This window comes from Somniosus microcephalus, chromosome 21 (assembly GCF_052327205.1).
Source record: "Somniosus microcephalus isolate GS21.2 chromosome 21, FLI_Smic_1.0, whole genome shotgun sequence".
NCBI lineage: Eukaryota > Metazoa > Chordata > Chondrichthyes > Squaliformes > Somniosidae > Somniosus > Somniosus microcephalus.
Window position 1 is genome coordinate 12,048,650 of NC_141007.1, and position 23,541 is coordinate 12,072,190.

At 48.6% G+C, this 23,541-nt stretch overlaps 1 protein-coding gene across 3 annotated transcripts in view; it reads right to left on the minus strand.

Annotated features, from left to right (window-relative positions):
* The window catches only part of itgb4 (integrin, beta 4), a 181,584-nt gene that overhangs the window by 72,794 nt on the left and 85,249 nt on the right, over positions 1-23,541 (minus strand). For all 3 annotated transcript variants that reach the window (XM_085963248.1, XM_085963247.1, XM_085963246.1), the window contains exons 18-23: positions 19,238-19,344; positions 18,557-18,608; positions 17,503-17,691; positions 12,775-12,878; positions 10,953-11,011; positions 9,173-9,196 (exon numbers count right to left, since the gene is read on the minus strand). In XM_085963248.1, the coding sequence (XP_085819374.1) occupies positions 9,173-9,196; positions 10,953-11,011; positions 12,775-12,878; positions 17,503-17,691; positions 18,557-18,608; positions 19,238-19,344 (535 nt within the window). The remainder of the gene's footprint in view (positions 1-9,172; positions 9,197-10,952; positions 11,012-12,774; positions 12,879-17,502; positions 17,692-18,556; positions 18,609-19,237; positions 19,345-23,541) is intronic.

Consider the following 23,541-nt stretch of genomic DNA (forward strand, 5'->3'; position numbering starts at 1 on the left):
AGTATCATCTGCAAACTTTGATATGTTACACTCGGTCTCCTCCTCCAAATCGTTAATATAGATTGTAAAGATTTGGGGACCCAGCACCGACCCCTGCGGAACACCACTAGTTACTGATTGCCATTCTGAGAATGAACCATTTATCCCAACTCTCTGCCTTCTGTTAGATAGCCAATCCAATCCTCTATCCATGCCAGAATATTACCCCCAATCCCGTGATTTTTTATCTTAAGCAATAATCTTTTGTGTGGCACCTTGTCAAATGCCTTTTGGAAGTCTAAATACACTATGTCCACTGGTTCCCCTTTATCCACCCTATATGTTACTTCCTCAAAGAACTCCAGCAAATTTGTCAAACATGACTTCCCCTTCATAAAACCATGCTGACTTTGTCCTATTAAATGATGATTATCCAAATGTCCTGTTACTGTCTCCTTAATAATGGACTCCGAAATTTTACCTACCACAGATGTTAGGCTAACTGGTCTATAGTTTCCAGCCTTCTGTCTACTGCCCTTTTTAAATAAGGGTGTTACATTAGCAGTTTTCCAGTCTGGCGGGACCTTTGCTGAGTCCAGGGAGTTTTGGAAAATTATTACCAATGCATCCACAATCCCTACCGCCACTTCCCTCAAGACCCTAGGATGTAAGCCATCAGGTCCAGGTGATTTATCCGCCTTGAGTCCCATTATTTTACCGAGTACCACTTCCTTAGTGATTTTGATCGTGTTTAGCTCCTCCCCCCCTATAGCCCCCTGTTTGTCCAGTGTTGGGATATTCTTAGTGTCCTCTACTGTAAAGACTGATACAAAATATTATCAGTCTTTATGCATTTCTCCACTTCACCTGAAGAAGGAGCAGCGCTCCGAAAGCTTGTGATTTCAAATAAAGCTGTTGGACTATAACCTGGTGTTGTGTAACTTCCTACATTTGTCCACCCCAGTCCAACTCCGGCATCTCCACACCACAAAATATTCATTCAGTGTTTTTGCCATCTCCATATTTCCCACCATTAATTTCCCGGTCTCATCCTCTAAGGGACCAACATTTACTTTAGCCACCCTTTTTCTTTTTATATAACTATAAAAACTCTTACTATCTGTTTTTATATTTTTTGCTAATTTACTTTCATAATCTATCTTCCCTTTCTTAATCAATCTTTTTGTTATTTTTTGCTGTCTTTTAAAGTTTTCCCAATCCTCTATCCTCCCACTAGATTTGGCTACCTTATATGCCCTTGTTTTTAGTCGAATACTATCCTTTATTACTTTACTTAGCCACAGATGGCTGTCTTTTCTTTTACACCCTTTTCTTCTCAGTGGAATATATATTTTTTGGAAGTTGTAAAATAACTGTGATGTGTGCATGAGTGCAAAGGTAAGTGTGTTTGGTGTGTCTAAAGTGATTAAAGAAGTTTAAATGACCTTTTCTTACCTTTTCAGCCTTCCTTCCTTTAGGTCCCGGGAGTCCCTCATCTCACCGGCACAGAAAGCAGAATGGCTGCGAACTGTCAAAAGTGACAGCCTTCAGCTTTCTGTGCAGGAGAGATTTCTAACTGAGTCTGTGGAGAAGGACTTGTTGTGTATGTAACCGTTTACCTTTAAGGGAACTATAGAATGTGACCGTTCGCCTTTAAGAGCACTACTTCAGGGTGGCACTATTTATTGGCTCATGTATACTGTAATACCGATAGTGACCACACCAGTATATAAGGGTTGTGATACGTTAACTAGGGCAGAAATCGCCCAGACCTCTGAATAGTAAAGACCTGTTTTGTTTGTACTTCTAAAGTCTCTAAAGTTATTTACTGCACAACTTACAGACTTTACAATGGCGACGAGGCCGATCGTACCCTGCGGCAACAGTAGTTCCTAAGCAACTAAGGAGCGTCGAAGTGAGGCACCCGCCCTCGTCGTTCTGCTGGGTGAAAACTCGAGGCTGCAGCGATAGCAAAGAGGAAGATTTTGGCATTGAAAACTTCCATCTGCAACAGGCACTGACGGTCCCTTCTGCCACAGTGAGGAGCGAGCCGATCGACAAGAGAGGCAAGGCTGCCACGGACTGTGAGTAAGGGAACAGTAAAAGAAAATAAGGAAGGAGTAAAACCAGAGGATAAGGGCGGTACACTCGACCACGGTCGAGGGGGAAAGGAGCCAGACAAAGTCGGGTCCAGAGGCGCTGAGACCGGGAGCAGGCCGGGTGAGACAGAGCCGAGAAATCGGGAATTGGCCGAGAGCCAGTTCAGAGGCTGTAACTGTCCGCCGTCATCGGGGGTACCCGGAGCCGGTTGCCTGCCGCGGGAAGGAGAGCGCTGAAGCCGACGCGCGGGCTGGGGATCTGAAAGCCAGCGGAGAGCGCTGAAGCCGACGCGCGGGCTGGGGATCTGAAAACCAGCGGAGAGCGCTGAAGCCGACGCGCGGGCTGGGGGTCTGAAAGCCAGCGGAGAGCGCTGAAGCCGACGCACAGGCTGGGGACCGGTAGCCAGCGGCCGTCGCCCGCGGGGGAAAGTGTACCCCTCCCGCCAGGGGAAGAAGCGGGAAACCGCCATTGCCGTGGGCGGGGAGAACAGAAAAGCGCGGGGAAAACCGCCATTAAAGTGGGCGAGGAGAGCCGAGAAGCGCGGGAAAGCCGCCATTTTTCGCGGGAAAACCGCCGAAGAAAAAGAGAAGAAGATGTCTAAGCGAGGAAATATTAATGACTTTAATGCAGAAATAGAAGACTGGGCCACGTATGTGGAACGCATAGAAATATATTGCGTAGCCAACGAAATTGAGGATGACAACAAGGCAATAACTTTGTTAAATTCGATGGGAGCAAAAACATACGGGCTTTTGAAACATCTAATAGCACCAGTTAAACCAGTGGACCAGACCTTCGAAGAGATCGTAACAGTGTTGAAGGATCACTTGAACCCCACACCGTTGATGCTGGCTGAACGATTTAAATTTTACGCCAGAACCCAGAGGCAAGATGAAAGCAATGCGGAATACTTAGTCGAACTGCGTAAGCTAGCGAAATACTGCCAGTTTGGAGGGAATTTGACAGAGGCGCTGCGGGACAAGTTCGTATGCGGCTTGGCCAAAGAAGGAACGCAGAAGCGACTTCTGGAAGAAAACGACCTCACACTGGACAGGGCTGTCCTCATAGCTTCATCGCACGAAGCCGCAGCGAAAGGGACGGCGGAAATGCAGCTAAAGGCGGCGGCACTCGGGGTGGACCAAATTACAACAAGCACTCCCAAATGCTACCGTTGTGGAAAGACAACGCACGACCAGAATCAGTGCTGGTTTAAGAACCAAGAGTGCAGGAAATGTGGCAAACTGGGTCACATCGCGAAGGTATGCAGGTCCGGAAAGAAGACCAACAAGCAAAGGAAGCCACCACCACAAGGAAAGTACAACAAGGTGCATCAGGTGGCTGAAAAGAGTTCAGACGAACAAAATTCAGACTCAGACCCAAACAGCCAGGAGCTGGATAGTCTGAGAATCCACCATGTGGGTAAAGTAACTGATCTACAGTTGATCTGGGTCACACTAAAAATAGCGGGAGTCCAAGTACGAATGGAGCTGGACACGGGATCAGCTGTATCCGTCATCAACCAAAAGGACTATCACCGGCTATTCTCTCACATACCCTTAAGAAATACAAAATTCGTATTACAGACATACACGGGGCATCATGTATACCCCCTGGGAAAAATACGAGTCAAGGTGAGAGATAGGGGTAAAGAACACCCACGAATGTATCTGTACGTACTACCTGAGGGAGGACCACCACTTCTGGGACGGGAGTGGATCAAGAAAATAGACATGGAATGGCACTACCGACAAGCAATGACGAGTGAGGACTCGGTGCAGACAAGCAGCTCAGACTCCGAGCCGGAAGACGATAAGTCCAGCTTATGTATGAAAAACAAGATTAACATGAACTCACGGACTAAGGTTGGGAAATCGATGGCGTGCATAAAGACAGAGAATTCTGAGTCTGTTCAAGCTACAGACAGATGCATTACGGAGGAACACCGGGCTAGAACTCAACGTTATGTCAAAGTACAACGACAATTAGAACAGTTGAGTGCCCGTCTCCTACAAGAGATGGAAAAGGTGAAAAAGTTCTGGGACACCGAATGGGAGTCCCTGGAAAGACAACAGAGACAGCCCGCTCAAGCAGAGAGCGACCATAGAGCCATCGTGGTCAAGTACCAATCACATCTCCCTGAGGCTGTTCAGGAACTAGAATATACACAGAACGATCCAAAGGAAGAGGAATCTTCAGGAAGTCAGGATGGTATTCCAGTTCACCTCTACGACTTGTTGCAAGCAGAGTGTAACGAGTTGAAAGAACAGTATGAACAGGCTCGGACTACAATCCTGGAAGGGGTTAACTTGGCAACTTCCGAAAAGCTCGTGTTAGTGAAAGAACATGAACGACTAAAGGTTGACCATAAGCAAGAATTACAAAGTCTGCAGGAAATGTTTGATGAGCTTCAGGCCAAGGCTGACTCATCGTTAGGGATTCAATCCATAGGAAAAAAATTAGTGGTGGAAGACATACCAGAACAGGGAATTCAGGATGTCCAAGAACTCGTTAAATTATTAAAGGAAACACAAAATAAATATGAAGCGGCAATGGCCGAGGTCCAACGACTTGAAGAACAGATGCAACTGGAAATCTTTTCAGTGGAAGAAAAGGGAACTGTAAGAAACACAGAGACCGTAAGAATGGGCCATGAACATGAGCTTAAATCGTCAGAGGAGAAGGGTTTGGAGCTCTCAAAAGTTATTGAAATAGCCGAGGTTGCAACACAGACGGAGAAGATGGCAGCAGAGCAACCCTTAGATACCAAAAGTACGCTGACTCATGTCAAGGTTGAACAACAGAACGCTGAAACAACTGCTCCGGTAGAGGGATTGAATAGTCCGATCAATCAATCTCCAAAGGAAGTTGAAGTATTAAAATCACAAATGAGGTCATTAGTAAACAACTTGCTGAAAGCCCAGAAAAAGTTAGAGGAAGCGGAACACGTGAAGAAGTCTCTTCAGGAAAGATGTCTGGATTTGGAACAAAAATTGGCTGACGTCCAGCTGGGTAGGGAGGATATAGAAGACCCTCTCGCTGGCCTAGCTCAGGACGACTCCGAATATTACTATGTCCTGTCCTGCCCAACTTGTAACTTCGACTCCCACCATACAGAAATCATGGAGGAGCACCGAAAGTCTACGGAACATCGGGAGAAGGTGGCTCTACTACGGAAAAAGGAGGAAGAGAAGGAGGAACTGCGCATACAGCTGGCAGCTGACAGTGGAGCCCAGAGAGTCTCCAAGAAGCAAAAAAGGAAAAGTCAAAACAGAAGATGACCCATCTGAACCATGATTACCTCTACCAGATCACACACGTGGTCCCTCCGAACGGAGCCAATTCAGTTCGGAAGTTCAAACTGTTAAACCCATGGAAGGACTATTGAATGAGTCACTCCAGCAATGTGAACCGACTACACCACAGAGACTGAATCTATGAACTGTTTTCCACAGAGACTGAATCTGTGATCTGTTTTGACATGAAGATATATATGTTATTATGTTATGTTAAACATGAAGTTATATGACGTTGACTCCATCGAGAGTATATCTGTAAATTGTTATATGACGTTGACTCCATCGAGAGTATATCTGCAACCTGTTTATATAAAATTGAAGATTGTATGTTTAACGGGATTCTGTAAGTAATAAGCTAGGAAGGGAGGAGTGTTGTGTATGTAACCGTTTACCTTTAAGGGAACTATAGAATGTGACCGTTCGCCTTTAAGAGCACTACTTCAGGGTGGCACTATTTATTGGCTCATGTATACTGTAATACCGATAGTGACCACACCAGTATATAAGGGTTGTGATACGTTAACTAGGGCAGAAATCGCCCAGACCTCTGAATAGTAAAGACCTGTTTTGTTTGTACTTCTAAAGTCTCTAAAGTTATTTACTGCACAACTTACAGACTTTACAGGACTCAGGTTAGAAGTAAGACTGTCAGACTGCGATGAGGAGGAATTTCTTCACTCAGAGGGTTGTGAATCTTTGGAATTCTCTACCCCAGAGGGCTGTGAATGCTGAGTCGTTGAGTATATTCAAGGCTGAGATCGATAGATTTTTGGACTCATGGGGAATCGAGGGATATGGAGATCGGGCAGGAAAGTGGAGTTGAGGTCGATGATCAGCCATGATCTTATTTAATGGCGGAGCAGGCTCGAGGGGCCGTGTGGCCGACTCCTGCTCTTATTTCTTATGTTCTAATAATAACTTTCAAAAGGGGAATTGGATAAATACTTGAAAAGGAAAAAAAACTGCAGGGCTTTGGGGAAAGAGCGGGGGAGTGGGACTAATTGGAGAGCTCTTTCAAAGAGCTGGCACAGGCACGATGGGCTGAATGGCCTCCTTCTGTGCTGTATGATTCTATGTAAATATTGACTCCATAACCCTGAAACTGCATCATCACTGCCTGCCATTGGGGTTTGGCTTTATAATGAGAGGTGCAACAAGAGCCCGTGGCTGGAGATGGTGATAAAAAGGCCTCAATGTCTCATAAAATAGACCCCGGGGAGCACAAAAGATCAAAGCACCAACAGGCAACAGGTTTCTGCAGCCTTGATGTACTGACCAGCAGCTTCGGTTTATCAAAGGATGTTTCACTTTGTATTTTATCCCCCTAGATGGCCTAGTGGGTAAAAGCATAGGTCAGGAAGGTACTGGGCCATACACATTAGAAGGCCGCGGGTTCAGCCCTGGTTCAGTGCTAGCGCTCTCGTTACTGCGAGATTATGAGCTCAAGTTTCAAGTCTCCCACTCCAGAGATTTGAGCACATAATCCGGGCTGACACTCCCAGTGCAGTGCTGAGGGAGCGCTGCACTGTCGCAGGTGCTGTCTTTCGGATGAGACGTTAAACCGAGGCCCTTTCTGCTCTCTCAGGTGGATGTAAAAAATCCCATGGCCACTATTGGAAGAAGAGCAGGGGAGTTCTCCTGGTGTCCTGGCCAATATTCATCCCTCAGCCAAAAGTAAAACAGATTATCTGGCCATTATCACATTGCTGTTTGTGGGAGCTTGCTGTGCGCAAATTGACTGCCGCGGTTCCCACATTACAATAGTGACCACACTTCAGAAGTACTTCATTGGCTGTAAAGCGCTTTGGGCCGTCTTGAGGTCGTGAAAGGTGCGATAGAAAGGCAAGGCTTTCTTTTCCCTTTTAGCTCGATGATGTTCGGTGATTTCAGGGGGAAACTCAGACTCGGGTTTAGTATTGGTGGGTTAGAGAGGGAAATAAAACATCGGACCGGGTTCCTGCTCCTGATTGTTATCCACTGGTCCCTGTTGTTGATGGTAGATGAGAGCAGGATCAGGCCGAGTTATGAGGGTCTCTACAGTCGAATAGCCAGTGGCACTCAATGTCTATGCTCACATATGAAGAAAGGCAACTGCTTTTTTTAAATTCATTGATGGGATGTGGGCGTCGCTGGCTAGGCCTGCATTTAGTGCCCATCCCTAATTGCCCTTGAGAAGATGGTGGTGAGCCGCCTTCTTGAACCGCTGCAGTCCATGTGGTGTAGGTACACCCACAATGCTGTTAGGAAGGGAGTTCCAGGATTTTGGCCCAGTGACAGTGAAGGAACGGCGATACAGGTCCAAGTCAGGATGGTGTGTGGCTTGGAGGGGAACTTGTAGGTGGTGATGTTCCCATGCGTCTGCTGCCCTTGTCCTTCTAAGTGGTAGAGGTCGCGGGTTTGGAAGATGCTGTTGAAGGAGCTTTGGCGAGTTGCTGCAGTGCATCTTGTAGATGGTACACACTGCAGCCACAGTGCACCGGTGGTGGAGGGAGTGAATGTTGAAGGTGGATGGATGGAGTGCCAATCAAGCGGGCAGCTTTATCCTGAATGGTGTCGAGCTTCTTGAGTGTTGTTGGAGCTGCACTCATCCAGGCAAGTGGAGAGTATTCCATCACACTCCTGACTCATGCCTTGTAGATGGTGGAAAGGCTTTGGGGAGTCAGGAGGTGAGACACTCGCCGCAGAATTCCCAGCCTCTGGCCTGCTCTTGTAGCCACAGTATTTATATGGCTGGTCCAGTTCAGTTTCTGATCAATGGTAACCCCCAGGATGTTGATAGTGGGGGATTCAGCGATGGTAATGCCATTGAATGTCAAGGGGAGATGGTTAGAGTCTCGCTTGTTGGAGATGGTCATTGCCTGGCACTTGTGTGGTGCGAATGTTACTTGCCACTTGTCAGCCCAAGTCTGAATGTTGTCCAGGTCTTGCTGCATATGGACACGGACTGCGTCAGTATCTGACGAGTCTCGAATGGTGCTGAACAGTGTGCAATCATCAGCGAACATCCCCACTTCTGACCTTATGATGGAGGGAAGGTCATTGATGAAACAGCTGAAGATGGTTGGGCCTAGGACACTGCCCTGAGGAACTCCTGCAGTGATGTCATATGATTGAGATGAATGACCTCCAACAACCACAGCCAACTTCCTTTGTGCTAGGTATGATTCCAACCAATGGAGAGTTTTCCCCTTGATTCCCATTGACTTCAGTTTTGCTAGGGCTCCTTGATGCCACACTCGATCAAATGCTACCTTGATGTCAAGGGCAGTCACTCTCACCTCACCTCTTGAGTTCAGCTCTTTTGTCTATGTTTGGACCAAGGCTGTAATGAGATCAGGAGTGAGTGGCCCTGGTGGAACCCAAACTGGGCGTCAGTTAGCAGGTTATTGCTGAGTAAGTGCCGCTTGATAGCACTGTCGACAACACCTTCCATCACTTTGCTGATGATTGAGAGTAGACTGATGGGACGGTAATTGGCCGGGTCGGATTTGTCCTGCTTTTTGTAGATAGGACATACTTGGGCAATTTTCAATTACCAAAAGTCAGTGGAACAGGACCACAGTGACAGGTCAGCATTTTAAGTAGAGAAGGGGCCATTAAAAAAATTAACCTGTTTAAACCTCTGTGAACAAGGGAGATGATGTCAGTGTTTCAGAGTGAGCCGTACAGGAAGGTGTTAGGTGTGGCTTGCAGGCGCAGTGCGGGTCGGTGTACAGACAGTGACAAGTTATAAAGGGCATGAGCACTGAGAGGTTGCACTGTGGCTACTGGTTAGAGGGTGTCGACAAATCACCTACCTCTTTCCTGCATTCGGCTGAAGCCTAAAAAAAATTAAAAGAATTTTAGGTGTTGAATCAGATCAATTCTCAGTGTTACAGTCTCCTCCAAACTACAGAGAGAGAGAGAGACTGGGGGAGGGAGGGAGAGAGAGGGAGAGAAGGAGGAGAGAGAGCGAGAGAGGAGGGAGAGAGAGGGAGGAGAGAGGAAGAGAGAGGCACAGAGAGAGGGAGAGAGGAGGGAGAGGGGGAGGGAGGAGAGAGGGAGAGAGAGGCACAGAGAGAGGGAGATAGAGAGAGAGAGAGAGAGGAGGGAGAGAGGGAGAGAGAGGAGGGAGAGAAAGAGAGACGGGGGAGGGAGAGAGAGAGGGAGGAGAGAGAGAGAGGGAGAGAGATAGAGAGGCACAGAGAGTGTGAGTGTGAGGGAGAGAGAGAGGAGAGAGAGGGAGGAGAGAGGAAGAGAGAGGCACAGAGAGAGGGAGAGAGAGAGAGGGAGAGAGGAGGGAGAGCAGGGGAGGGAGGAGAGAGGGAGAGAGAGGCACAGAGAGAGGGAGAGAGAGAGAGGGAGAGAGGAGGGAGAGAGAGGCACAGAGAGAGGGAGATAGAGAGAGAGAGAGAGGAGGGAGAGAGGGAGAGAGAGGAGGGAGAGAAAGAGAGACTGGGGGAGGGAGAGAGAGAGGGAGGAGAGAGAGAGACTGGGGAGGGAAAGAGAGAGGGAGGAGAGAGAGAGAGGGAGAGAGATAGAGAGGCACAGAGAGTGTGAGGGAGAGAGAGAGGGAGGAGAGAGGAAGAGAGAGGCACAGAGAGAGGGAGAAAGAGAGAGGGAGAGAGGAGGGAGAGAGGGGGAGGGAGGGGAGAGAGAGGCACAGAGAGAGGGAGATAGAGCGAGCGAGAGAGAGAGAGGAGGGAGAGAGAGAGAGGGGGAGGAGAGAGGGAGAGAGAGAGGGAGGAGAGAGCGAGAGAGAGAGGAGGGAGAGAAAGAGAGACTGGGGGAGGGAGAGAGAGAGGGAGGAGAGAGAGAGACTGGGGGAGGGAGAGAGAGAGAGGGAGGAGAGAGAGAGACTGGGGGAGGGAGAGAGAGAGAGGGAGGAGAGAGAGAGAGACTGGGGGAGGGAGCGAGAGAGAGGGAGGAGAGAGAGAGACTGGGGGAAGGGAAAGAGAGAGACTGGGGGAGGGAAAGAGAGAGGGAGGAGAGAGAGAGAGAGAGGGAGAGAGATAGAGAGGCACAGAGAGTGTGAGGGAGAGAGAGAGGGAAGAGAGAGAGAGAAGGAAGAGAGAGGAGAGAGGGAGAAAGATAGAGAGAGACAGAGAGAGTGGGAGGGAGAGAGAGAGAGAGGGCGATAGAGATAGAGGGAGGGAGGGAGAAAGAGAGGGAGAGAGATATAGAGAGGCATAGAGAGAGTGGGAGGGAGAGAGAGACTGGGGGAGGGAGAGAGATAGAGAGAGAGCGAGTGGGAGGCACAGAGAGAGGGAGTGAGGGAGGGAGAGAGGGAGGGAGAGAGAGGGAGAGAGAAAAGGGTAGAGAGAGGCAATGAGAGGCACAGTGAGAAATGAGAGAGAAGGTCACAGAGAAGGGGAGAAAGAGGCACAGTGAAAAATGAGAGAGAAGGTCACATAGAGAGAGGGGGAGAGAGAGAGGCACAGTGAAAAATGAGAGAGGCACACAGGGAGAGAAAGGAGCGAGAGAGGGGTACAGAGAGAAAAAGGATGAAGAGAGAAAGAGACACAGAGGGAAAGAAAAGCGAGAGAGGCACACACACAATAACTGAGAGAGCCCCGCGAGGTCGGGGAGCGTCCTTACCTGAACTTGGTTTTGCGGACTGCCTGGGCCCCTGGGATACGTTTATATACTTCATTGAGCTGAAGAGACAACAGCACATGTCAGAGGTCAGCCATAACATTAAACATTCATAGAATTACATAGTATTTACAGCACAGAAACAGGCCATTCAGCCCAACTGGTCTATGCTGGTGTTTATGCTCCACACGAGCCTCCTCCCACCCTACTTTATCTCACCCCATCAGCATAACCTTCTATTCCTTTCTCCCTCATGTGTTTATCCAGCTTCCCCTTAAATGCAAGGTGAACTGTTACACCAGGCTGTCACTCCAGTACACTGACAGTGAATGTGACACTGCACAGACACATCACCGCCCCCAGCACAAACCCAACAGCAAACCAGCACCAGTAGCTAGAGGGAGGGGCTGTGATGGGAGAGTTAATGTCCTAGAGGGAGGGGCTTCAATGGGAGAGTTGAGGAACCAGAGGGAGGGGCTGTGATGGGTTGAATTGCCATTTTCTCACCCCTGATTTTCCTTATATTCTTGTACAGCAGTCTTGGTCAGACGCAGCGCTGTCTGTAGCCATCCAGAAATCCAGGGCCGGGGTGGAGCGTGTCTGCTGTGACTCCAGTGTGTTGTTCACATGTTCATATAGCTGTAGGTCTGAGTGAAATCAGGAGGCCAGATATCGCTATTGTACAGCAATGTTTCTCTGCGGTTCTGATGCATTGACCGAACCTTGGGAGTCACGTTATTCTAGACTATCCCACAGTATCATTAATTTTTGCCCCCAATTTCCCCCACATTTCGCCTGTTGACTCTTACTGGGCTTCACAGGCACTAGACTCCCTCCAGTGCCTCCCCCAAATGCCCAAGGGTCACAAGCTATTTGGCTGCAGAGCCCAATCCTGTCCTCAGCTGACATCCAGACACATCCATTTTGCATCAGGACTCACTGGAGGCTGATCGGCCAGGGCCAGAACCCCGGCTAATTATTTCTTACCCCTCTCCCGAACCCAAGGAAGGCAAATTGCACTGCCCCAATCACCACACTATGCCAGACCAGGTAACTTGGGACAGACTAGAGATACAACCTCAGCCCTTCTGCTGTGTATGACTTAGTGCTACAATGGCTGGTACCTTGACCCATTAAACCATCGGTGGAGCCCACATTCAAAGGAATTTCTAATGCTGTTAACTTAATAAATAATATATAATATACACATACACACACAATATTAACAATCTCACATCTGTGCACACTCCAGTTAACTTTTCCATTCTAAATTCCTATGCCCATGTTTACAATGGAAACTTTCTATGTAAACATGTCACGCTACCACTGGTGAAAATTTACATAGGCAGTTTCCATTATAAATGTGGACACTGGAATTTATACTGGATAATAAAATTAAAGACAGACTGTATAACTTTAAAATGGAGACTGAAACGCCAAGTATAAGACCACAGGAGATTGATTAATATTGGAGAACAAAACTGAATTCTAATATATCGTGAGAAAACTTGAAAAGATTTCTTGTTATGTTTCGATTAACTGAAATAAAAACCAAGGGCCTAGAAAGTCGTCTCAGGCGATGGTGCAAAGTGAGTGGTATCGGATCGGCTGATATTCAGTTCCACTGATTTAAACAGAAGAAAGTGCACTTTGTATGGGGGTAAAAAAAACTCAAGCGGCAAAATGGAAAGGGGCAATTGGGTAGGGGGCCCTGCCCTGGTTACTTCCTGCATGCGTACACCTGGTCTGGCCCTAGATGTGCACACGCTCCATACAGTCCTGGTGAACACACTCCTCACTGTCGCACACTCGTGCGCACACTTACATTCTCATCCACGTCAAGCCGCAGCTGATCAAACTCCCTCGAGTCCGGTTTTCTCAGCTCATCGTTGAATACTCGGGCTGCTCGCAGTGACAGGTTGTACAGAACTGAGAGACAAAAGTGGAACCGGGATCAGAAAATGCACGTAAAGTTCCAAAGCACAACAACATAAGAACATAAGAAATAGGAGCAGGAGTAGGCCAATCGGCCCCTCGAGCCTGCTCCGCCATTTAATAAGATCATGGCTGATCTGATCCTAACCGCCAATCACAGAACCATCTCCTGAATCTAACAGAATTAGACACATGAAATAGGAGCAGGATCAGGCTACACGGTCCCTGGGCCCGCTCCGCTACCCACAGGGGCCATGTCCGATCCGAACCCAGACTCATGTCCAAATTCCTGCCCGCTCCCCGTAACACTTAATTCCCTTTACTTCTAGGAAACTGTCTATTTCTGTTTTAAATTTATGTAATGATGTAGCTTCTACAGCTTTTTGGGGCAGCATATTCCATGGACCTACCACCCTCTGAGTGAAGTAGTTCCTCCTCATCTCAGTTTTGAAAGAGCAGCCCCTTATTCTAAGACTATGCCCCCTAGTTCTAGTTTCACCCATCATCGGGAACATCCTCCCCGCATCCACCCGATCCAACCCCTTCACAATCTTATATGTTTCAATAAGATTGCCTCTCATTCTTCTGAACTCCAATGAGTAGAGTCCCAATCTACTCAACCTCTCCTCATATGTCCATCCCCTCATCCCCGGGATTAACTGAGTGAACCTTCTTTGTACTGACTCGAGAGCAAGTATGTATTTTCTTAAGTATGGACACCAAAACTGTATGCAGTATTCCAGGTGCGGTCTCACCAATACCTTGTACAACTGAAGCAATAACTCCCTATTTTTATATTCTATCCCCCTAGCAATGAAAGCCAACATTCCATTGGCCTTCTTAATCACTTGCTGCACCTGCATACTAACCTTTTGAGTTTCGTGCACCAGGACCCCCAGATCCCTTTGTACTTCAGTACTTTCCAGTTTCTTGCCATTAAGAAAGTAGCTTGCTCTCCGATTTTTCCTGCCAAAGTGCATAACCTCACACTTTCCAGTATTGTATTCCATCTGCCAAATCTCTGCCCACTTACTTAGCCTGTCGATGTCCCCTTGCAGGTTTTTTATGTCCTCCTCACTCACTACTTTCCCTCCCATCTTAGTATCATCTGCAAACTTTGATATGTTACACTCGGTCCCCTCCTCCAAATCGTCAATATAGATTGTAAAGATTTGGGGACCCAGCACCGACTCCTGCGGAACACCACTAGTTACTGATTGCCATTCTGAGAATGAACCATTTATCCCAACTCTCTGCCTTCTGTTAGATAGCCAATCCTCTATCCATGCCAGAATATTACCCCCAATCCCGTGATTTTTTATCTTAAGCAATAATCTTTTGTGTGGCACCTTGTCAAATGCCTTTTGGAAGTCTAAATACACTACGTCCACTGGTTCCCCTTTATCCACCCTATATGTTACTTCCTCAAAGAACTCCAGCAAATTTGTCAAACATGACTTCCCCTTCATAAAACCATGCTGACTTTGTCCTATTAAATGATGATTATCCAAATGTCCTGTTACTGTCTCCTTAATAATGGACTCCAAAATTTTACCTACCACAGATGTTAGGCTAACCGGTCTATAGTTTCCAGCCTTCTGTCTACTGCCCTTTTTAAATAAGGGTGTTACATTAGCAGTTTTCCAGTCTGGCGGGACCTTTGCTGAGTCCAGGGAGTTTTGGAAAATTATTACCAATGCATCCACAATCCCTACCGCCACTTCCCTCAAGACCCTAGGATGTAAGCCATCAGGTCCAGGTGATTTATCCGCCTTGAGTCCCATTATTTTACCGAGTACCACTTCCTTAGTGATTTTGATCGTGTTTAGCTCCTCCCCCCCAATAGCCCCCTGTTTGTCCAGTGTTGGGATATTCTTAGTGTCTTCTACTGTAAAGACTGATACAAAATATTCATTCAGTGTTTTTGCCATCTCCATATTTCCCACCATTAATTTCCCAGTCTCATCCTCTAAGGGACCAACATTTACTTTAGCCACCCTTTTTCTTTTTATATAACTATAAAAACTCTTACTATCTGTTTTTATATTTTTTGCTAATTTACTTTCATAATCTATCTTCCCTTTCTTAATCAATCTTTTTGTTATTTTTTGCTGTCTTTTAAAGTTTTCCCAATCCTCTATCCCCCCACTAGATTTGGCTACCTTATATGCCCTTGTTTTTAGTTGAATACTATCCTTAATTTCTTTTCTTAGCCACGGATGGCTGTCTTTTCTTTTACACCCTTTTCTTCTCAGTGGAATATATATTTTTTGGAAGTTGTAAAATAACTCCTTAAATATACACCACTGATCATGTATCGTCTTACCCTTTAATCTATTTTCCCAATCCACTCTACTCAATTCCGCTCTCATACCTTCATAGTCTCCTTTATTCAAGCTTAGCACGCTTGTTTGAGATCCAACCTTCTCATTGAATATGGAATTCAAACATGTTATGGTCACTCCTTCCAAGGGGATCCTTTACTAGGACATTTTTAATTAATCCTATCTCGTTACACAGGACCAGATCTAAGGTTGCTTGCCCCCTGGTCGGTTCAGTTACAAGGAAAGCGAATTATAGGAACATACTATAGGAATTAAACTATCTGCTGTCCAGGATATCTACCCCGAGAGGTGCCGGGGGAAGGCCCTGAGAATCATTAAAGACGCAAGCCACCCCAGCCACAACCTCTTCGCTCTGCTCCCGTCCGGATACCGAAGCATAGGGTCTCGTACCAGCAGGTTTCGAAACAGCTTCTACCCCCAGGCCATAAGACTTATGAACGTATAATTTATTATTATTTTTTACTGTTGTTTTATTTATTATTACTGTATTTCTATTCGCATTTTATCATTGTTATGCCATATTTATTCCAATGTTGGGAGGACTTGTAAAAATCAACATTTCATTGTGCAGTACACACGTCTGCTGCATATATGACAAATAAAATTGAATTGAATTGAATTGAATTGAATTAGGCAGAATCACCTGTTATTAGACTAAAAGTCCTACCTTTAGCGCACACTTCCTGTAAGTGTCACACTTACTTCCTGTCACACTTGTTCCCAGTCACACTTCCCTGACAGAACAGAACTTGACTTGGTGGGCTAACGTTACGTCCCTGTTACCGCACCACCTCCCCCCGCAACCCGCATTTCTGGGAAGTACCATGGTGGGTGTCATGAATCTTATCATTCATGGAGAAATGACTCATGAAATAACACTGTGCGGCCAGCTGGTGGCGCCGTCCAAGGAGTATAAATACTCGGGCGTGGGCCCAGCTTGCTCAGGATGTTTCTGTAACCAGGAACTAGTGATGTAACTAGAATCTCATGGTTGTGAAACAGTTGATTAAAGCCTTGTTTTATACTCAAACCAAGTGCTCAGTAGTCTTTTTTCATCAGTGGGCGTGGGGAGGGGTCAGTCCTGCCACTTCAGCAATTATCCTCCAGAAGTGATGGGCAAACATGGAATATGCCTGCCCATATTTGGGTGAGTCTGTTCAAATGGGATTTCAATGAAGGAAATATACCTTCCTTATTGCCTTCGCAACGCTGGGTGTTAGGAGCACTGTGGTGTTGTGAAGGAGGTGGAGGTTTTGTTTTTAGGTTTTAAGTGGCCCAGAAGCTGAGTTCAGTCTTTCATTGTCGTTCTCCAAACACCAGCTCTCGGAATAAATTAACACAGTCTCGGGACTGAACCTGAGGCCTTCTTGGCCTTGTACAAGGCTCATCCAGGCTGGACGGCACACTTAACCGTTAATGAAGCTCGCACTAGAGCTGCAACACTCAGCGTGATTGCACCAAGGCTGAGGGTTCCTCCGTCTAACAGTGACTCTGTAGATTTTCTGCCCGAAGCAAGCGACATGGAGTTGGGTTTAAAGACCCTTCTCTTGTGCTGTTGAACCAGCTCTGCTCTTTGTGTTGCTGGGGATGGAGTGGGTAAGGCACAGAGCCAGGTGTAAAAGTTCCATTTGTTCCATTCCTCCACGACCTCAAACCTTCCAATAGTGTTTTAAGGTGCGCAACGCGGCTCAGTGCAAATCCTGCCCTCGCTGGGAGATGGAAAAATGGGAAAACAAATGAGAAAAAGAGAAAATGTTGGCTTTTGACATGGAAGTATAAACTACACAGCACGGCTGACACATTCCTGACTCTTGGAATTCCATTGGCTGCGCAACATTGAATGATGTTTCCCTATCCCAACCCATTGCTCCTCCAATTCTGGCCTCTTGCACGTTCCCTATTTTCATCGCTGCATCATTGGCTGCTGTGCTTTCAGCTGCCTTGGCCCTAAACCTCTCCGCCTCTCTCCTCCTTTAAGATGCTCCTTTAAAACCTGTCCCCACCTGTCCTATTATCTCCTTACGCGGCTTGGCGTCAAGTTTTGTCTGATAATCGCTCCTGTGAAGCACCTCAAGACGTTTTACTACGTTAAAGGCGCTATATTAATGCAAGTTGTTGATGCATGACAAAGACGAGCAAGGGAATCCTGAAGGGCTGTTTTAACAGAGAGAATACCAACATTCCGCCTTTAAAACCATTAAATAAACATTAGTGCCCGTCCCGTTCAGAAGTGACGAACGCCTCATTTCGCCCACAGCCTCCTTGATACTCACCAGTCTCCTTGGTGTTGGTCAGCTGGGGCTGCACTGTAGTCCCTTTGTGCACGTTGTCCATCACCTGCCACCTCACAATGTCTGTCCCATCCGGTTTGTTTGTCCGGACCATTGGCGTGTCCAGCGTGTCGGAGGTGAGCTTGCTCTGACGGAGCATGTAGTGGTCTTCCTTAAATCCAACCATGGGACCTGGAAGTGGAATCAAGGACAGGTACAATAAAAATTGAGTTTAGAAGATTAAGGGGTGATCTGAATGAGGTGTTTAAAATGATTGAAGGATTTCATAAGGTAGAATTACGTGGAATATACAGCACAGAAACAGGCCATTCGGCCCAACCAGTCCATGCTGGGGAAATACAGAGAAACTATTTCCTCTGGTGGGGGGAGTCCAGAACAAGGGGGCATAATCTTAAATTTAGAGCCAGGCCATTCAGGAGTGAAATCAGGAAGCACTTCTTCACACAAAGGGTAGTGGGAATCTGGAACTCTCTCCCCGCAAAAGGCTGTGGATGCCGGGGGTCAGTTGGAGCTTTCAAGACAGAGATCGACAGATTTTTGTTGGGTCAGGGTATCGAGGGGTATGGAGCTAAGGTGGGTAAATGGAGTTGAGGAACAGATCAGCCATGAGCTAATTAAATGGTGGAGCAGACTCGAGGGACAGAATGGCCTCCTCCCGTCCCTTTAAATGACTCCATGTAAACACCGATGAAAAGATCATTTCTCGGAGCGACTGGGCGATGTACTGGGTTTGGTTCGCACGATGCTTGCTGCAGTCCATCGCGACCCAATATCGGAACGGGGGCCTGAAATAGGCGTTTGGCCCCAGATTTTGCATATCCACCCGTTCCAGACGGGCGGCCTAGACTACTGCGGGGCACCCTAACCAACATGGCGTGCGGCGGTGTGGCACGAACGTATGCCCGTCGCGCGCCATATTGGGACCCTTCGGCGCCCGTTTGGCACCTGATCCAATTTCTAGGCCCGGGATTCTTCACAACATGAACGAGTCGAGGAATCAAACTCTTCACAAGTGGTCACACAAGACTGAGGTTACCTCCTGCACAGCATGGCAGCATTGCACAGCATGGCAGCTTCGCACAGCAGGCCTGTGAAGAAAGAGAGTCGTCAGTACCCGCACCAGCCTTTAATAAACTAGACTTCACAAATATATTTCTGGCTTAGGATAATATCTCTTGGTCACAACTCTATTAAATTGGTAACGTTAAAAAATAGAAAACAATCTGTATGGAGAATTTAAAGAACAGAGCAGGACTGAAACTAACACAAAGCCCAGTCCGGGACAATCCCCAATCTGAGCTCTGAGATTGAATCCAACTCCCTCCGATTCCTAACCCCCAAATCTGAGGCCCGATCTCCAAACCTGAGCTCCTTTACCCAACACAACTTGACCCGAGGCCCAACCCCAATTCTGAGGCCCAATCCGTCACAATTCATGATCCAAGCCAATCAGCAACTCAATTTCCTGAAGATGATTTGTCCCCGTCGCCCACCACCCCCGCCCCCACAGTCTGACACAATCCCAAGTGACAGCCAATTCTCCTGAGACTACCGTCAACTAGATACAAGATATGATATAATATGTGGTGCCAATGTTGAGGCTCTCACAATCTCATTCTGAACACCAAGTGGTTTTATACACCCAGTGCAGTTTGTGCCCGAAGGCCCAGTCTTCTCCTCTTTGTATAACAGTCCCACGAGGGAGATGGTCACTCACCCGACAGCAGGCACAGTACTTCCAACAGAGCAACATCAGGAGACCCAGCAACAGCATCAGGAATATGATGAGTGGAATAAGCCAGAGGAAGCCTCCAGGGGGGCAATCTGCAGGAGGAGAAAAAAATAATCAAACCAGTCAGTGGGGCAATTACATCCTCTCCTTCGGGAGTACCTCCCAAACCCGTGACCTCCGCCACCTAGAAGGACAAGGGCAGCAGGCGCATGGGAAGACCACCACCTCCAAGTTCCCCTCCAAGCCACACAACATCCTGACTTGGAAGTATATCGCCGATCCTTCATCATCGCTGGGTCAAAATCCTGGAACTCCCTCCCTAACAGCGCTGTGGGAGTACCTTCACCACACGGACTGCAGCGGTTCAAGAAGGCGGCTCACCACCACCTTCTCAAAGGTAACTAGAGATGAATAAATGCCGGCTTTGCCTGCGACACGCAAATCTCAAGAGTGCGAAGGGATTGGGGATACGGTGAGAAGGGATTGGGGATACGGTGAGAAGGGATTGGGGATACGGTGAGAAGGGATTGGGGATACGGTGAGAAGGGATTGGAGATACGGTGAGAAGGGACTGGGGATACGGTGAGAAGGGATTGGGGATACGGTGAGAAGGGACTGGGGATACGGTGAGAAGGGATTGGGGATACGGTGAGAAGGGATTGGGGATACGGTGAGAAGGGATTGGGGATACGGTGAGAAGGGATTGGGGATACGGTGCGAAGGTACTGGGGATACGGTGAGAAGGGATTGGGGATACGGTGAGAAGGGATTGGGGATACGGTGCGAAGGGACTGGGGATACGGTGAGAAGGGATTGGGGATACGGTGTGAAGGGATTGGGGATACGGTGCGAAGGGACTGGGGATACGGTGAGAAGGGATTGGGGATACGGTGAGAAGGGATTGGGGATACGGTGCGAAGGGACTGGGGATACGGTGAGAAGGGATTGGGGATACGGTGAGAAGATACTGGGGATACGGTGAGAAGATACTGGGGATACGGTGAGAAGGGATTGGGGATACGGTGAGAAGGGATTGGGGATACGGTGAGAAGGGACTGGGGATACGGTGAGAAGGGATTGGGGATACGGTGAGAAGGGATTGGGGATACGGTGAGAAGGGACTGGGGATACGGTGAGAAGGGATTGGGGATACGGTGAGAAGGGATTGGGGATACGGTGAGAAGGGATTGGGGATACGGTGAGAAGGGATTGGGGATACGGTGAGAAGGGATTGGGGATACGGTGCGAAGGGATTGGGGATACGGTGTGAAGGGATTGGGGATACGGTGCAGAGGGATTGGGGATACGGTGAGAAGGGATTGGGGATACGGTGAGAAGGGATTGGGGATACGGTGCGGAGGGATTGGGGATACGGTGCGGAGGGATTGGGGATACGGTGAGAAGGGATTGGGGATACGGTGCGAAGGGATTGGGGATACGGTGAGAAGGGATTGGAGATACGGTGAGAAGGGATTGGGGATACGGTGAGAAGGGATTGGGGATACGGTAAGAAGGGATTGGGGATACGGTGAGAAGTGACTGGGGATACAGTGAGAAGGGACTGGGGATACGGTGCGAAGGGATTGGGGATACGGTGAGAAGGGATTGGGGATACGGTGAGAAGGGATTGGGGATACGGTGAGAAGGGATTGGGGATACGGTGAGAAGGGATTGGGGATACGGTGAGAAGGGATTGGGGATACGGTGAGAATGGATTGGGGATACGGTGCGAAGGGATTGGGGATACGGTGAGAAGGGCCTGGGGATACGGTGAGAAGGGATTGGAGATACGGTGAGAAGGGATTGGGGATACGGTGAGAAGGAACTGGCGATACGGTGAGAAGGGATTGGAGATACGGTGAGAAGGGATTGGGGATACGGTGAGAAGGGATTGGGGATACGGTGAGAAGGGATTGGGGATACGGTGAGAAGGGATTGGGGATACGGTGAGAAGGGATTGGGGATACGGTGAGAAGGGATTGGGGATACGGTGAGAAGGGACTGGGGATACGGTGAGAAGGGACTGGGGATACGGTGAGAAGGGATTGGGGATACGGTGAGAAGGGATTGGGGATACGGTGTGAAGGGATTGGGGATACGGTGAGAAGGGATTGGGGATACGGTGAGAAGGGATTGGGGATACGGTGAGAAGGGATTGGGGGATACGGTGAGAAGGGATTGGGGGATACGGTGAGAAGGGACTGGAGATACGGTGAGAAGGGATTGGGGATACGGTGAGAAGGAACTGGGGATACGGTGAGAAGGGACTGGGGATATGGTGAGAAGGGATTGGGGATACGGTGAGAAGGGATTGGGGATACGGTGAGAAGGGACTGGGGATACGGTGAGAAGGGATTGGGGATACGGTGAGAAGGGATTGGGGATACGGTGAGAAGGGATTGGAGATACGGTGAGAAGGGATTGGGGATACGGTGAGAAGGGATTGGGGATACGGTGAGAAGGGATTGGGGATACGGTGAGAAGGGATTGGGGATACGGTGAGAAGGAACTGGCGATACGGTGAGAAGGGATTGGGGATACGGTGAGAAGGGATTGGGGATACGGTGAGAAGGGATTGGGGATACGGTGAGAAGGGACTGGGGATACGGTGAGAAGGGACTGGGGATACGGTGAGAAGGGACTGGGGATACGGTGAGAAGGGATTGGGGATACGGTGAGAAGGGATTGGGGATACGGTGAGAAGGGATTGGGGATACGGTGAGAAGGGATTGGGGATACGGTGAGAAGGGATTGGGGATACGGTGCGAAGGGATTGGGGATACGGTGTGAAGGGATTGGGGATACGGTGCAGAGGGATTGGGGATACGGTGAGAAGGGATTGGGGATACGGTGAGAAGGGATTGGGGATACGGTGCGGAGGGATTGGGGATACGGTGCGGAGGGATTGGGGATACGGTGAGAAGGGATTGGGGATACGGTGCGAAGGGATTGGGGATACGGTGAGAAGGGATTGGAGATACGGTGAGAAGGGATTGGGGATACGGTGAGAAGGGATTGGGGATACGGTAAGAAGGGATTGGGGATACGGTGAGAAGTGACTGGGGATACAGTGAGAAGGGACTGGGGATACGGTGCGAAGGGATTGGGGATACGGTGAGAAGGGATTGGGGATACGGTGAGAAGGGATTGGGGATACGGTGAGAAGGGATTGGGGATACGGTGAGAAGGGATTGGGGATACGGTGAGAAGGGATTGGGGATACGGTGAGAAGCGACTGGAGATACGGTGAGAGGGGATTGGAGATACGGTGAGAAGGGATTGGGGATACGGTGAGAAGGGACTGGGGATACGGTGCGAAGGGATTGGGGATACGGTGAGAAGGGATTGGGATACGGTGAGAAGGGACTGGGGATATGGTGAGAAGGGATTGGGGATACGGTGAGAAGGGATTGGGGATACGGTGAGAAGGGATTGGGGATACGGTGAGAAGGGATTGGAGATACGGTGAGAAGGGACTGGGGATACGGTGAGAAGGGATTGGGGATACGGTGAGAAGGGACTGGGGATACGGTGAGAAGGGATTGGGGATACGGTGAGAAGGGATTGGGGATACGGTGAGAAGGGATTGGGGATACGGTGCGAAGGGACTGGGGATACGGTGAGAAGGGATTGGGGATACGGTGAGAAGGGATTGGGGATACGGTGCGAAGGGACTGGGGATACGGTGAGAAGGGATTGGGGATACGGTGAGAAGGGATTGGGGATACAGTGCGAAGGGACTGGGGATACGGTGAGAAGGGATTGGGGATACGGTGAGAAGATACTGGGGATACGGTGAGAAGATACTGGGGATACGGTGAGAAGGGATTGGGGATACGGTGAGAAGGGATTGGGGATACGGTGAGAAGGGACTGGGGATACGGTGAGAAGGGATTGGGGATACGGTGAGAAGGGATTGGGGATACGGTGAGAAGGGACTGGGGATACGGTGAGAAGGGATTGGGGATACGGTGAGAAGGGATTGGGGATACGGTGAGAAGGGATTGGGGATACGGTGAGAAGGGATTGGGGATACGGTGAGAAGGGATTGGGGATACGGTGCGAAGGGATTGGGGATACGGTGCGAAGGGATTGGGGATACGGTGCAGAGGGATTGGGGATACGGTGAGAAGGGATTGGGGATACGGTGAGAAGGGATTGGGGATACGGTGCGGAGGGATTGGGGATACGGTGCGGAGGGATTGGGGATACGGTGAGAAGGGATTGGGGATACGGTGCGAAGGGATTGGGGATACGGTGAGAAGGGATTGGAGATACGGTGAGAAGGG